At 47.5% G+C, this 13963-nt stretch overlaps 1 protein-coding gene across 2 annotated transcripts; it reads left to right on the top strand.

Moving 5' to 3' along the window:
- The first annotated feature begins 791 nt into the window (after nucleotides 1-791).
- Nucleotides 792-13433, top strand: TP53 (tumor protein p53). Of its 2 annotated transcripts, none has more exons than XM_077165863.1 (11): nucleotides 792-950; nucleotides 8766-8867; nucleotides 8990-9011; nucleotides 9104-9355; nucleotides 9833-10019; nucleotides 10100-10212; nucleotides 10445-10554; nucleotides 10894-11030; nucleotides 11141-11217; nucleotides 11654-11778; nucleotides 12353-13433. In XM_077165863.1, the coding sequence occupies exons 2-11, from the start codon at nucleotides 8794-8796 to the stop codon at nucleotides 12432-12434; spliced, it is 1179 nt and encodes a 392-aa protein (XP_077021978.1). In that variant the 5' UTR covers nucleotides 792-950; nucleotides 8766-8793; the 3' UTR covers nucleotides 12435-13433. The 2 variants fall into 2 exon arrangements, with proteins under 2 accessions (XP_077021978.1, XP_077021977.1); XM_077165862.1 differs by having other exon boundaries at nucleotides 794-956; nucleotides 12353-13425.
- Nucleotides 13434-13963: the final 530 nt, after the last annotated feature.

Here is a 13963-nt window from a genome sequence, read left to right as displayed (position 1 = left end):
GCCTTGGCGAGAAGTGCCTGAGCTCCCCCTGCCGTTCACCGCGGTGGTACTTAAAGTCCCTACCTCCCCTTACCTGCAGAGGGTGCCAGCGCTATAATCGCTGGCACCCTCTGCTTTTGACTCACTTTTTCCTCTCATTCGCCAAATTCCTCAGACCTGCCTCCCTTTTCGTTCATTCAATAAATATTTATTTTTGAACCTTTACTTGCTACTTAGCACTGTACTAGAGAATCCATCCGTGAATAAGATGAGAGCAGGGTCTCTGTGCTCATAAGGGTTTTGCTGCTGCTCATTGAAGGCAATGGGCAAATGAACATATATTTTCAGATAGTGATATGGCCTGTGGAGGAAATTATACAGGTTGATGTGGTACTGAGTATCAGTATCTGGAGCAATATTTTGACTGAAATATCAAGGAAAGCCTTTCTAAAAGGCAACATTTTAGCTTATGAAAAGAAACTATCCAGCTGTCTGGGGAAATGGAGCGCCAAGCAGAGGGAAAAGCAAGTGCAAAGATTTTCTTCCTTCCACCCTAAATATTTTACATAATAGCAAGACTTCTCCGAGATGATTTCCACCAATTCTGCCCTCGAATCTCTGGCTTGCGGAACGTCCCCACCACAAAATATGTGTAGCTACAACACCAATTAAACCAGAATGCAGACTCTCTCGGTGCCCTCTTTTCCTTTTCCCCGCCCCTTCGCCTTCGCCTGCAGGCGAATTGCTTGCCCTTACTTGTCATGGCGAATGCAAGCGTTGTGCCAGGAACCTCGCGAGGATTGCCGGGATTGGGACTTTCCCCTCCCATGTGCTCAGACCGGCGCTAAAAGTTTTCAGCTCCTCAAAAGTATAGAGCCACCATCCTGGGCGCAGGTAGCTGCTGGGCTCCGGGGGTACCTGGCGTCCGGGCTCGGAGCGTGCTTCCCAGGACGGTGACACGCTCCCCTGAGGTTCGGGTAAGCCCCTAACTGAGCTTGATGAGTCTTCTCTGAGTCAAGAGCTCTCTGCTCTGTATTGTCAGCTCAGAGAATTGCGGGGGTGGGGGGTAGCGGGTGGGGGCTGGGGGGGACAGTGGAGGCTTAGTGAATTTTGGAGGAAATGGGAGCTTGTCTAGCGGGATCAACATGGGAATGCAATGTTGGGATGACAGGCTTGTAAATGATGGGGTGCTAGACTCAGCCGAACTCAGAGCTGGACACCTCGGCGGTGGAGTGGGGCTTTGGGGAATCTCGAAAGAATCTAACGGGTCCTTTCCGACCCTACCTCCCAATCCAGAGCTGGGTGTGAGGAACTATTAAATAAGACGCCCAGAGCATTGGGATATGAGACTATGATCTCGAAACATTGGGAGCTCGTGGCTTGAGACTTTAGAGCCCATGGCATCGTGGTGGAACCTTGAGCTTCGTCCCGAAAGGATTTGGGGTGGTCAGGGAAGCCCAAGCCGCTAAGGAAGGTCCCACAACGTCCGGATCTTTGCCCTCCTGGAGAGGTAGAGGAAAAAATCCAATTAAAGACTGTACAGCGTGGAAGGAGGAAGTGCTGGGGTTTGCCCGCGGGACTGGGGAGAACTGTCCAGATCTGAGAGGCCAAGGGAGCCCTGTTATTGTTTGGCTCCATATTTGCATTTCTGCCACTTGCACTTGCATTTCCGGTTTCTTTTTTCGGACCAGCTCACTATTCACCCGATGAGAGGGGAGCAAAAAGAGAAAGAGAATGTCATTTAGATCGTTTCCTATTTCTTGCAGAGAGAGGTTGCTGTCCACATCCCATCCCACTTTTTTCTCCCCTGGACTACTCGGTTATCACATTTGGAAAGGAAGGGATGCTGTTTTGATGTAAAACTCAAAACCTCCCCCTCTTCGAATGGGGTGCTCCAGAGTCTGAGATCAAGCCGGGCGCTACCATTGCGTGCGACAGGGGTGTAAAAGAGGGTGCAGAGCGCTAACCTGGGTGTTGTCGAGAAGGGGTAGATTTAAGAAACCACGATGAGACAGTATAATGAAGGGCGGTTTGTTTGCACGGGAGAAAGTTTATCTTACATCCGGCTTTGGGCTAAGTGATTCCAATTTAGGACGCAGACCGAACGTCGTGAAAGCGGAAGGGGCGGGCGCTGGAGAGAGGCGGCCCCGAGGTCCTAAGTCCCGCCCCCTACCCTGGCTGATTCTGCCCTGTGGGAGGCCGCGAAACCTGCGGGAAGTCCTGCGAATCCGTTTCTCCCGCATCTTCATCACGTAGGGCGCGGTAGTTTCATTTAGCAGTAACTTACACGCACCTGTTATGAACCAACGCTTCTGTTTTTTTTTTGCTTTTTCTTTTTTTTTAATTGAAGTAGCATTTGCACAGGTTAACGAGGTTTGTCAAATGTAACCACCGTTGCAACCCACACGCCCACCAAAATATATAACATTTAAGTCGCCCCCGAGTGTTTTCTCATGTCTCCTTCCAGTCATTGCCTTACCCCCACCTTTCTTTCTATCACCATAGATTAATTTTGCCTGTTCGAGAACTTCTGTAAATGCAGTCCTACAAAATGTGGTCTTGCGTCAGGCTTCTTACCTTCAGCATATTGTCTGAAATTTATGTTATTGCATGTAAGAATGGCGTGTTTGTATGTTTTCTTTTTTATTTAGTATATTCCATCGTATGAATATACCATCAGTTGCTTATCCATTCTCCTTTTGATGACCGTTTGAGCTGTTTCCAGTTTGGGGTTACTATGAATAAAGCTGCTATGAACATTCTTGTACAGTTTTTTGTGGTCATATGTTTTCAACTTTCTTTGGTTAAATACTTAGGACTGGAATTGCTAGGTCAGAGAGTAGATACAGTATAAAGAAGCTCTCAGTTTTCCAAAGTAGCTTACCATTTTACGCTCCTACCATCAAGATAAGTGTTCTAGTTGTCCCATATCCCTCCCAACATTTGGTGGTATCAGTCTTCTAATTGTAGTTGTATATCATCCTGGTTTTAATTTGCAGCTCTCTATTAACTAGTGATGTTGAGCAGTTTTTCATATGCTTATTGGCTATTTACATGTCATATGTGAAGTAGCTCTTCAAGCCTTTTTCCCTTTTTTGTTTTTTTTCTTTTTATTATTGAGTTATAGAAATTTAGATATTCAGGACTCAAGCCCTCTGTCAGATACACGTTGCAAATGTTTTCTCCTAATCTATTGCTTTCCTGTTTGTTAGCTGAATAGTGATTTTAATTTGAAATCCCAAATTATCTTTTTTTTTCTTTTATCTTCAGTGTTTCTGTGCCCTGGTTAGGAAATCTTTGCTTATCTCATCTCAAGATCATAAAGATATTCTCTTATGTTTTATGGGAGAGCCTCTATGGGTTTAGGTTTTACATTTATGAGTCATCATGAATTAATTAAAAAATAATTTTGTTTATGGTGTGAGGTAGAGGTTGAGGTTCTTTTTTTTTTCCCTATATGGATGTCCAGTTGTTCTAACACCACTTGTTGAAATAACCTTTCCCCACTGAATTGTTTTTAATTGGGGTGTTGAGTCCATATACATTTAATTCAATTATTGTAGAGTTTGGGTTAAAATCTACCACCTTACTACTATTTCCTATTTGTCTCCACTGTTCTTTCTTCTTCTCTCCAAATAGTTGAGGAAAAAAATATCATTCTTATAGATTCTTTCAGAAAATAGGACATTTCCTAGCTTATTTTGTGAGGCCGTCAAGAAAAGAAAATTTCAAACCAATAGCCCATTAACATATATATATATAAATATAACAAAGTTTAGCAGGTAAACCTGAGAATGTATAAAAAATACATCCTGACCATTGGATTTTATCCTTGGATTGCAATATTATTCAACATTCAAAAATCAATGTAATTTACAGATTAAAAGATAAAAATCCTATGAGCATTTCAACAGATGCAGAAAAAACAATGGGTCGTATCAACACTCATTCAGATTAAAAAAAAATAGCAGACTAGGAAAAGGAAACTTTCTCAGTCTGTTAAAGAGCATCCCCAATCAACTCATTATTAACAATGGAAGTAAAAGTAAAAGACTGATTGGTTAAGATAACAATACTCCCCAGTGATTTAATTCAATCCTAATTAAAATCCCAGCAAGGGGCGGGCCGCGGTGGCTCAGCGGGCAAAGTGCTTGCCTGCTATGCCGGAGGACCTCGGTTCGATTCCCGGCCCCAGCCCATGTAACAAAAACGGAGAAACAGAATACAATAAAACAAGAAAATGTTTAAAAATGTTTCCCTTTCTTCCTTCCTTCCTTCCTTCTCTCTGTCTTTCCTTTAAAAAAAAAAAAAAAAAAAAAAAAATCCCAGCAGGCTTGTTTGTAGAAATTAAGAAGCTGATTCTAAAATGAGAAAGTAGTACAAAGTTGGAGGGTTTAAACTGCCTGGTTTCAAGATTACTCCAAAATTAGTGATAACAAAGACAACCAGTGAACAGAATAGAATCCAGAAAAAGACATTTATATGATGGGTTTTCTACAAAAGCACCAAAGGGAATCAATGGGAAAAGGAAAGTGAATAAATGTTGCTGTAACAACTGGATATTCCTTTCACATGGGGGAGAAAATAAACGACCCCAACCTCACAGCATACACTAATTAATATGAGACGGATAAGAGACCTAAGCATAAAACTATAATGCTTTTGAAAGAAAACACAGGAAAATATCTGTGTTGATAGGGGTGAATTTCAGGGGTGTGTCAAATTTTGTAATCAAAGTTGTATAATTTTTGTATGTTGCACCATATGTGAATTTTACCTAAAAAAAAGGGGGGGGGGTTGTGGGGAGTGATTGGAGATGAACCAATAATGGAAGAATGTTAATTAAATTATTCTTGAAGATGGGTGACAGCTACATAGGAGCTCATTCATATTCCCATCCAATCATTAACACTGAACATTTTGTCTTGTTTCTGTATTTTAACATCAGAGGTAATGTGTGGATGCCTTCTCTTTTTATTTTTCTTTGTTAATAAACTAAAGCCCGCTTTGACTGTGACCCAAGTCCCACAAGCATTACATACCCACCTCCCTGAGACCATTGCTATCATAGATTTCATGAATTTTTACTCTTGCGTGTCTTTCACACTTTTACAATACATATACTTATGAATAATAGATAGTAGTTTTAGGGAGGTCAATCTACTTAAACTATTTGCATGAGTTACTGTATTTTGGACTTTTTTTTTTTTGCCTACAAATTGTGTTTTCACCCAACATGTGCCTAAGATATATCTGTTTACATATATCCAGATAAATTAATTCCCTTAAATTGCAATGGTCAGTTTCTCTTGCGAATGTACCACACCTAATAAAGTCATTCCCTGCTAGCGGGTGGCTAATGTTTCTCCTGTCCCCTGCCATTAGAAACAACTCTGACCTAAACATTTCTGTGCCAGACCCACAGAGCCTGTGTGCAACTATTTTTCTAGGGAGTCTGCCTGGAAGTGATTCAGCAAAGTAGTAATTTGTGTGTATTTTCAATTTTACCAGTTACTACCACCTTATAACTTTCCCAGATCAATTTGTTTTTTCTTTCAGTTAAATAACTTTAAGCCAAAAAAATTGTTTACACTTTCTCTGGGTCCCATAATGTAAAAGCGTGGCTGTGGCTTCAGGTGGCCCAGGTTCGAACCCCAGCCCTGTCTGATGGGAGCTTTTTGAACCTGGGTGAGTGGTTTAATTCCTTTAACCCCCAATTCCCTCATCTCCTGATTTGACCTACCTCTACCAGCATTTTGAGAGGATTATTTGCCTGAGATAAACCACGGGGCAGCAGTGACTGCTAAGGCCTGTGCTAGCAGCCATTGTTAGGGTTACTGCTTGACCTGCTCTAGTACCTTCTCCCAGGTAGCTGCGCACCGCCGCTGCCGGGAAGGGCCATCTCAGCTACCCACTATTTAATATTATGGCCCCCAGTGCAGGAACCTGTGGGAAGTCCCCGCTCTGAAAAGATTTGCTAGTGATTTTTGTTTGCCTGCTCTTTAGAGAAAGAAATGTTGAGAATTTAGTTGTTCCTGAAGATTAAAGAGATGGAGGGAGAGATAGTGTGTGGAGCTGTCTGCCTCCAGGTGGGGTTGTGACCTTGAGCCCTCTGTCCCAGGACAGGCCCTCCAGGGATGTTTTCTGAGCAGAGCCCCCTGAAGGAGCTGAATTTGAATTAACAGGGTGGGGATGTGCCACAAAAGTCACACCCACCCATCATCACAAAATTCTAGGATAGACAGATGAATAGAGTCAACATTTACTGAGATCCTACTCGGTAGGAGTGTGTGCGCTTTTCTCTATGCCTTACATTTCCCATAAAAGGCAAATGAAGTCCACACTAAAATTATTTCCTTATTTTAGAGCAAAGGACACCAAGGCCCAGAGAGGTCAGGTAACCTCCCCAAATCACACAGCCGTTAGGGGAGGAGACTAGATGCAGGACCCAGCCCGTCTGCTCCCAGACCCTGCTCTGCTACAGCTGCCCGCGTTGCCCAGACCCTGGCTACTTTTCACAAAAACCACAAAAGATGAGGAAAAATCATTCCTGTAAGAAAAGAACTGAAAAGTTAACGCTTTGAGATATTGTGAAAACTCCCATTTTACAGATGAGAAAAAGTGAGGCCTAGAGAAATGAAGGGCTGCGGTCCAGGGTCATGCAGCAACAGTGCAGTGTCAAATTGGGACTATGGACTTCCGAGTCCTTCCCCTTTCATAGGTGCCCCATCTAATAAAGTCTCCTTTTGACCATGGATCTAGTGGAGATTGCTGGGCATAACCCATCAAGACAAATACTGGGGATCACTCGCGCTGCTTTCCTCCATGCATGCTCATAGTCCACCCCACCTTTTACCAAACTCTCAGGATTTTTGTCAGCTAAATCTGCCTCTTAAGCTTAACTGAATTCAAAAAGAGTCCTGCATGAATAGATTGTTGTGAAGCAAGAGATTTCCTCATAGATGTGTGATTGGCCACTTTCATAAAAGCTCATTCACTTACTTTCCCTCCTGGAAAAACTTCCTGTAAACTGGTGAGTGTGGTTATCAGGACAAGTAAGATAAGAGAAGTGAAGGAATTTTGTGCAAAAAAAGTACATACCAGAGAAAGCCCTACACCAGTAGAGAAGTAGAGATAAAGGTTAAAGAAGATTAGAAGAGGGACTGATGCATGCAAACTGCTCTCAAATGTTTAGAAAACAGATAGATGATAGCTTGGTAGATAGGTTGACAAACAATGCTATAAACTACTCTCAGATGTTTAGAAAATAGAGAGATGATTGCTTGGTAGATAGGTTGGCACACCTATAATGCTATAACAATGTGGCAACATGCTAAAAATTGGTAAACCTAGGTATATGGATGGGGGAGTTTTGGAGTTCTAGGTATTATTTTTCTGTTATTTTTGCAACTTTCTTGTAAGTTTGAAATTATTTCAAGATAAAAAGTTTTGAAAAGAAGAGCTTACTTGGTGGGGGGTGGGGAGGTTACTTGTCAACCCCTTAAAGACAAAAAGAAAAGTATAATGAGCAAGAACCTTTAGGGCCCGATGTGTTTATCTCAGCAAAACCGATAACAAATTTGGCATCAAAAAGAACGGCGTGAACACGGGTAGTTCAGTGGTAGACTTATCACCTGCCATGCAGGAAACTTGGGTTCAATTCCCGGCCCATGCACCACGAAAAATGAATGCTGGTTTGGGAGAAGGTAAAGGGAGAGCTATAAAACAGCGGGCTCTGGCCCAGGCAGGGACAGCCCTTCCACTATCCTCCTTGTTTCCTCTACCGCCCATAACAGGCTGACAGCACATTCATTCATTCACCATGTTTTCTGAGCCTTCCTGTGCGCCAAGGAAATTCATATTCTGCTAGGGAAAATAGACTAAACAGATGAGCAGAAGTATCAGATAATGTAAGTTCTATGACCATTGAGCTAGGGGGGTGTGATGGAGTTTGCTGGCAGTTGGATTGTGTCTTTGAGGTGTCAGTGAAAAGGCGCCTTCCCTGCAACAGAGGGAAGAAGTATTCCAGTAGGTGAATCACCTACTGATTGGACTTGGAGTGTTTGATAAGTAGAAAATAGCAGCCAATGTGGGTAGATCATCCTCAGAAAAGGGATAGGGATAGGAGGCGAGACCAATGAAGTGGGCAGAAGAAGATTACAGAATACTAGGGGAAGGGGGAGTTACAACTTAATGGGGTCCAAATCTCTCTTTGGAGCAATGAATGGATGGATGGTCATGGATGGGTGAGGGGAGCTTGACATTGTGAGTGTAATGCTTGAGAGTGGTTAAAATGGGACGTTATGTTGTGTGTACCTTACTACAATGCAAACTGAAAGGACAAAATAAAAAAGTTTGGCAGGGACCAGGTCCTGAGGGATTTGTAAGCCAGTCCCAAGGGAATTCAGGGGATGCAGTTGGAGGAGGGAGTGGGTTAGAAATAAGAAGAGGAGGCAGTGATTCTTCAAGAAGCTTTGCTACAAGGGAGATCGGAGAAATGGGGTCATATATCAGAGGTCCCGGGAGGTTTCTGTCCCCACCCCACCCCCCACCCCAGGTAGAGGGAGTAGGCTCAGAGCTACTTCGTCCTTCTCAGCAGAAAACCAATTCAGGCGGGCTTGCGGATTTGGCGGTAGGAAGATTAGAAGTCCCTCTTCGGTGAAAGAGCTGTCCTGCCCCTGAGGTGCAGATCCCCAGGCTGCTCCAGGCCCCGGTGTGGGGGGTCGGGGGAGGGGTTGGGTGACCTGGTATCTAATGCAGGCCCTTCCCCTTACCCCCGCCCCTAGCGTCCAGATTGCCTTCTTGGTCGCTGCGATGGAGGAGCCACAGTCAGATCTCAGCATCGAGCCCCCTCTGAGTCAGGAGACATTTTCAGACTTATGGAAACTGTGAGTGATGGCCTCGTGGGAAGGGCAGGTTCTGATCGCTGTCCCCGCCATGCCCACCCCAGCCCCCAGCCCCTAGCAGAGGCACGAGGGCAGCAGCTGACTATCCACTCTTGTCTTTTCAGGCTTCCTGAGAACAACGTTTTGGTAAGGATTGGGGGGTGGGAAGGAGCCAGGGACTGCAGGGCCGGGGGCTTGGAGCCTGGCCCCTCTGACTCCTGTCCCCCCACCCCTCACAGTCCTCCTCGCTGTCCACTGTGGATGATCTGCCTTTCCCAGACGAGGTGACCACCTGGTTGGACAACCTGGAGGAACCTGTCAGAACACCAGCGGTTCCTGCAGCAGCCATCACCCCTGCGCCAGCCGCCCCAGCCCCCGCCACCCCCTGGCCCCTGTCATCCTCTGTCCCTTCCCAAAAGGAATACCCTGGCGATTATAATTTCCGTTTGGGCTTCCTGCGTTCTGGGACGGCCAAATCTGTCACCTGCACGGTCAGTGGCCCCTCGGGCAGGCTTTCCATGTGTGCTTTCGCTGCCTGGCCGTATCCCCTCCGGGTTTTTCTGTGGGGAAGGCCTCTCCGGCTTTTGGTTGCTTGTCCGTCTTTCGAAATTTCATCTAGATTGCCTGTGACTGTTGACCTCTGGCCTGCCATTACATTTTTGTCCCCCTCTAACTTTTGGCTTTCATCCTTTCTTCCCATCAGACTCTCGCTGTTTGCGGCTCTTATCTCTCTGGGGAACATGGGGCTTTTCTTCCTTTTTCTTCACTCATATTCATCCCCGGGTTGTTGAATGTCAGTTTCTGCGGTAGGGACCCCCTTCCCTGTCCCCTCTGCAGCTGCCCTCCCAGCACAGTATGTGGCTTCCAAGTGCTTAGGCGGTGTCTGTTCTTTTATCAACCCCCTGTCGGGGGTTGGGCCAGGCACTTGCCCCCTGCCCTTTGACCCTTTCTCCATCCTCTTCCTACAGTACTCACCTGCCCTCAACAAGCTGTTTTGCCAGCTGGCGAAGACCTGCCCCGTGCAGCTGTGGGTCACCTCGCCACCCCCGCCCGGCGCCCGTGTCAGGGCCATGGCCATCTACAAGAAGTCAGAGCATATGACGGAGGTCGTGAGGCGCTGCCCCCACCATGAGCGCTGCTCTGACCACAGCGATGGTGAGGGCTCGGGGCTGGGGCTGGGTGGGGCTGGGCGCCCGGGGTCCTCAGGCCCCTAATCGCTCCCTGACGGCTCTTAGGTCTGGCACCCCCTCAGCACCTCATCCGGGTAGAAGGGAATCTGCGTGCGGAGTATTTGGATGACAGCAACACTTTCCGACACAGTGTGGTGGTGCCCTATGAGATGCCTGAGGTCCGGATTGCCAGCTGGGGTCTCTGGGAGGGGTGTCTGTAGCCATCCAAGTGGGAGGAGCTGGGTTGTTGTTTTTTCCCCTTGCTTCTTATTTGGCCTCCCCCAAATCCCGGAAAGTACACCGAGCAGATGGGTTAACCCCAGTCCGTAGTTGAGGAAACTGAGGCTTACAGAGGCTAAAGCCTCCCCAGGGGCTAGGCAGGCCTTCCCTGAGGCCCGTGTTTTCTCCCAGGTCGGTTCTGACTGTACCACCATCCACTACAACTTCATGTGCAACAGTTCCTGCATGGGCGGCATGAACCGGCGGCCCATCCTCACCATCATCACACTGGAAGATTCTAGGTAGGGACCCACATGCCAGCCTCCACCCTGGCACTCTCCTCCCCAGCCTCCTGCCTGTCTCTGTTCCCTGAGACCCTCCCCTCACTGCTTTCTCCCTTTCTACTCCCCATCTTTCCCTCTAGCCCTGATCCCCATCTGTGAAATCTCCCCCTCTCCCCCCCAGTTCTCTTTTCTCTGACTTGTGGCTTCTCCATATGCCTGAAGCTGACACTGAGGCTCCAAACTCAATGGATAAGGGTAATTGGGGAGTAGGTGGAGCCTGGTTTGCAGGAGAACCAAGCAGGTAGGGCCCAACTTCATTACTGCCTGCCTCCTGCCTTCCTCTTCTTACCTGGATAGTGGTAATCTGTTGGGACGGAGCAGCTTTGAGGTGCGCGTGTGTGCCTGTCCTGGGAGAGATCGGCGCACAGAGGAAGAAAATTTCAACAAGAAGGGGGAGTCTTGCCCTGAGCCACCCGCTGGGACCACTAAGCGAAGTAAGGAGCAGTAAGCAGCAGGCGGGAGAGGAGTGGAGAAGGCAGGGAGGGAGTAGTTCTGCCCAGAATTCACTCAGTCCCCTTCTCATCTTTCCTTGCCTCTTTCCCAGCACTGTCCACTGGCACCACCAGCTCTTCTCCCCCACCAAAGAAGAAACCACTGGATGGAGAATATTTTACCCTTCAGGTACAGGCTCTCACTCCCACTCGGAGGGCTTAGACAGGAAAGAAAAGGTGTAAATATAGAGAATGTGGGGTTTATCTCTTCTGTTCCTCCTTAAGCCAGGTTTCTATATCCATCCTCTCCTCTCTTTATGGTGCCGACTCTTATAAAGTTAATATTATCAAATTGAAAGATTTAAGTTTCAAATCTAGGGTTCAAGCTTGCTCTTTTCTTCTTGGCTGCTTAGCCTGCAATTGGGGCATTTGCCAGCAGGGGGCAGTGGTGCCTCATAGATATTAGTTCCTGGTCATACTTAAAAAGAACACCACCTTGTACCATAATATACATTTTAAAGGACCACTTTTCAAAGAGAACATTGTTATAGAGACTGGAACGATGGATCTGTGGCTCTGCCCAATCCTTCTGTCTTCCTTCCACCCAATCTCCACCTTACCCACAGATTAGAGGTCGTGAACGCTTCGAGATGTTCCGAAAGCTGAATGAAGCCTTGGAGCTGAAAGAAGCCTTGGAGCTGAAAGATGCCCAGGCTGGGAAGGAGTCAGAGGGGACCAAGGCTCACTCGAGGTGAGTGACCTGGACCCTATCCCAGCCATTGTTGGAGAGCCATGAGATTCAATGACTGATCCCACCTCCATGGTAAAAGGCAACTTCTACCCATTGACTCCCCACCCTGGGCATTCTTTGTTCAGTTATATCATGTATCCACCTCCCTGCCTTGGGGGCAGGGTGGGGCACGAACCCCTCAAGTCCAGGGGAAATGTCTTCATTTCCGACACCCCTAGCTCAAAGCCTGGGGGTCTTGAGTAAGGGTCTGATGACTTCCAGATATAACTGGAAGTATATCTGGAAGAGCAGAGTTTCGGAGTCCTATACTCAATGTCCTGTGTGACCTCGTCCCTCTCCCTCTGTCTCAGTTTCCCCATTTGTAAAACGGAACAGATGAAGATTAAGAGATTAGTTGATACAAATAGCCCCAAGTGCTCAGCGAATATGATTACGGGTGGTAGTTTCCATTTTAACTTAAATTCCCCTTGCTCCAGCCTCATGCCCTTCACAGCCTTGACTTAAGAAGGGGGAACCAGACACTCACTCATGTGATGTGTCATTTCCACCACCACCACCTTTGTTTCCTCTACAGCCACCTGAAGTCTAAAAAGGGGCCATCTACCTCCCGCCATAAAAAACTGATGTTCAAGAGGGAAGGGCCTGACTCGGACTGACAACCTCTGCATCTCGTCCCCACTGACACCCCTCACCCTCGCCCCCTCCTTTGGCATTTGGGAACCCAGGTCAGGTGCCTGAACCCCTGCTTAGTACAGGTGTGCCTCAGAAACACCAAGGAAGGCTTTGGTTTGCCCTGGCCTGCAGCGCCACTAAAGAAGTTGTCCTGCACTGGTGTCTCGGGAGGCTTGAGGGGAGTTGGGACCCCTCTAGCTTAGCTTTGATGGTTTTTACTCCGAGGAAGATTTGGGAGATGTGGGGAGATGTTCCTGCACATCAGGGTTTAGCTTTAGAACCAGCTGCATGCCGGGTTGGAAGTCTAGATCACCGCTGTACCAGCCAGGGAAGCTGTCTCAGGTGGTCTCATTTCTTCTGACTTCAACATCCACATCTATAAAAATGCTGATAATTGTACCTACCTCACGGAATTTGTTGTGAGGATTAATGAAATGATGGGCATCTGGGATTTAGCCTCCTTGTGGGTGCTGGTTCCCTGTCCCTGGCGGTCTATGTCTCGATAGCTTCTGTGATTGGGCAGCTGGGTAGGGGCAGGGAGTTTCCGAGTCCCTTCTCTGTTGGCCTAGCCTAGCCAAATCCGGTGTAACCTCTTGGTATAAACCTCACACCTAAAAGGAAATGTCACCCCATCCCACGCTGTAAGGATTCCCGCCCTTAGGGAGGATCTGTATCAGCCAAGACCTGTTTTTACTCACCCCACCCCCTGCAAGGCTTCGGGTCCCATTTTTTTTTGCATTTAGCAAGGCACATCTGTATTCTCCACCCCGCACCCTTCTCCTCTCCCCTTTTGATATTCCGTTTTTATACTGGTTCATTATTTACAATAAAAGTTTCCTACCAGCTGTGTGTCTGAGGGGCAAGTGCCTGGCAGGCTGCCTGGGGCCCACAGGTGCCAGGGGTGAGTGAGGAGATGACGCTGGGAGGCGGCCACCTGAGTGTCCACGGAGCATGGGCCGGGGCTCAGCGCCTGGGTTCCGGGAGGGGAACAAAAGCTGGAGACTAGTGCGGTCTGCAGGCTGCATGACAACAAGGGAGGGGGGGACTCCATTCATAACTCAGGAACCAACTGTCCCTCCTCCTCTCCTGCCAGGGCTGGCACAAGGTTCTCCCCCGCCACTGGCATCAGCCTCTCACCAAGGATTATGGGATTTAAATGTCTGATTTAGCAAGCCTGAGCCTCCAGGGTAGCCATCTGTTCCACAGGAAAGGGCCAAGATACCTGGGTCCCCAAGGCGAAAGGGAGTGGGTGCTCTTAGATAAAGAGAGGCCAGTGGGAGGCCTGCTAGCCAGGGCCCAAGGGAAATGAGGGCGGCTAAGGTGAGGGCTGGCGTGTGGGGCTGGGGCCTTCCCAGCATCCCCTCATCCTGGGCCTCATGCCAGGTAGTTGAATGAATTGAAGCTTTAAACTCTGCCAGGAAAACCTTTCAAAGGGCTTCTTGGGGTGGGGAGGAGAATTGGAGATGGGGAGCTCAGCACCCCCACCCCCACCCTGTCCTGTTTCTCAGAGCTG

The sequence above is a fragment of the Tamandua tetradactyla genome, chromosome 6 (assembly GCF_023851605.1).
Source record: "Tamandua tetradactyla isolate mTamTet1 chromosome 6, mTamTet1.pri, whole genome shotgun sequence".
Taxonomy (NCBI): domain Eukaryota; kingdom Metazoa; phylum Chordata; class Mammalia; order Pilosa; family Myrmecophagidae; genus Tamandua; species Tamandua tetradactyla.
This window is presented reverse-complemented; position numbering and strand designations above follow the sequence as displayed.

What these genes read in the sequence shown, in the direction of transcription:
- TP53 (XM_077165863.1), top strand. Translation starts at nt 8,794, where the DNA reads ATGGAGGAGCCACAGTCAGATCTCAGCATCGAGCCCCCTCTGAGTCAG. An exon ending in TTCCTGAGAACAACGTTTTG is followed by an intron (nt 9,012 to 9,103) that starts GTAAGGATTGGG and finishes CACCCCTCACAG; the next exon opens with TCCTCCTCGCTGTCCACTGT. An exon ending in ATCACACTGGAAGATTCTAG is followed by an intron (nt 10,555 to 10,893) that starts GTAGGGACCCAC and finishes TTACCTGGATAG; the next exon opens with TGGTAATCTGTTGGGACGGA.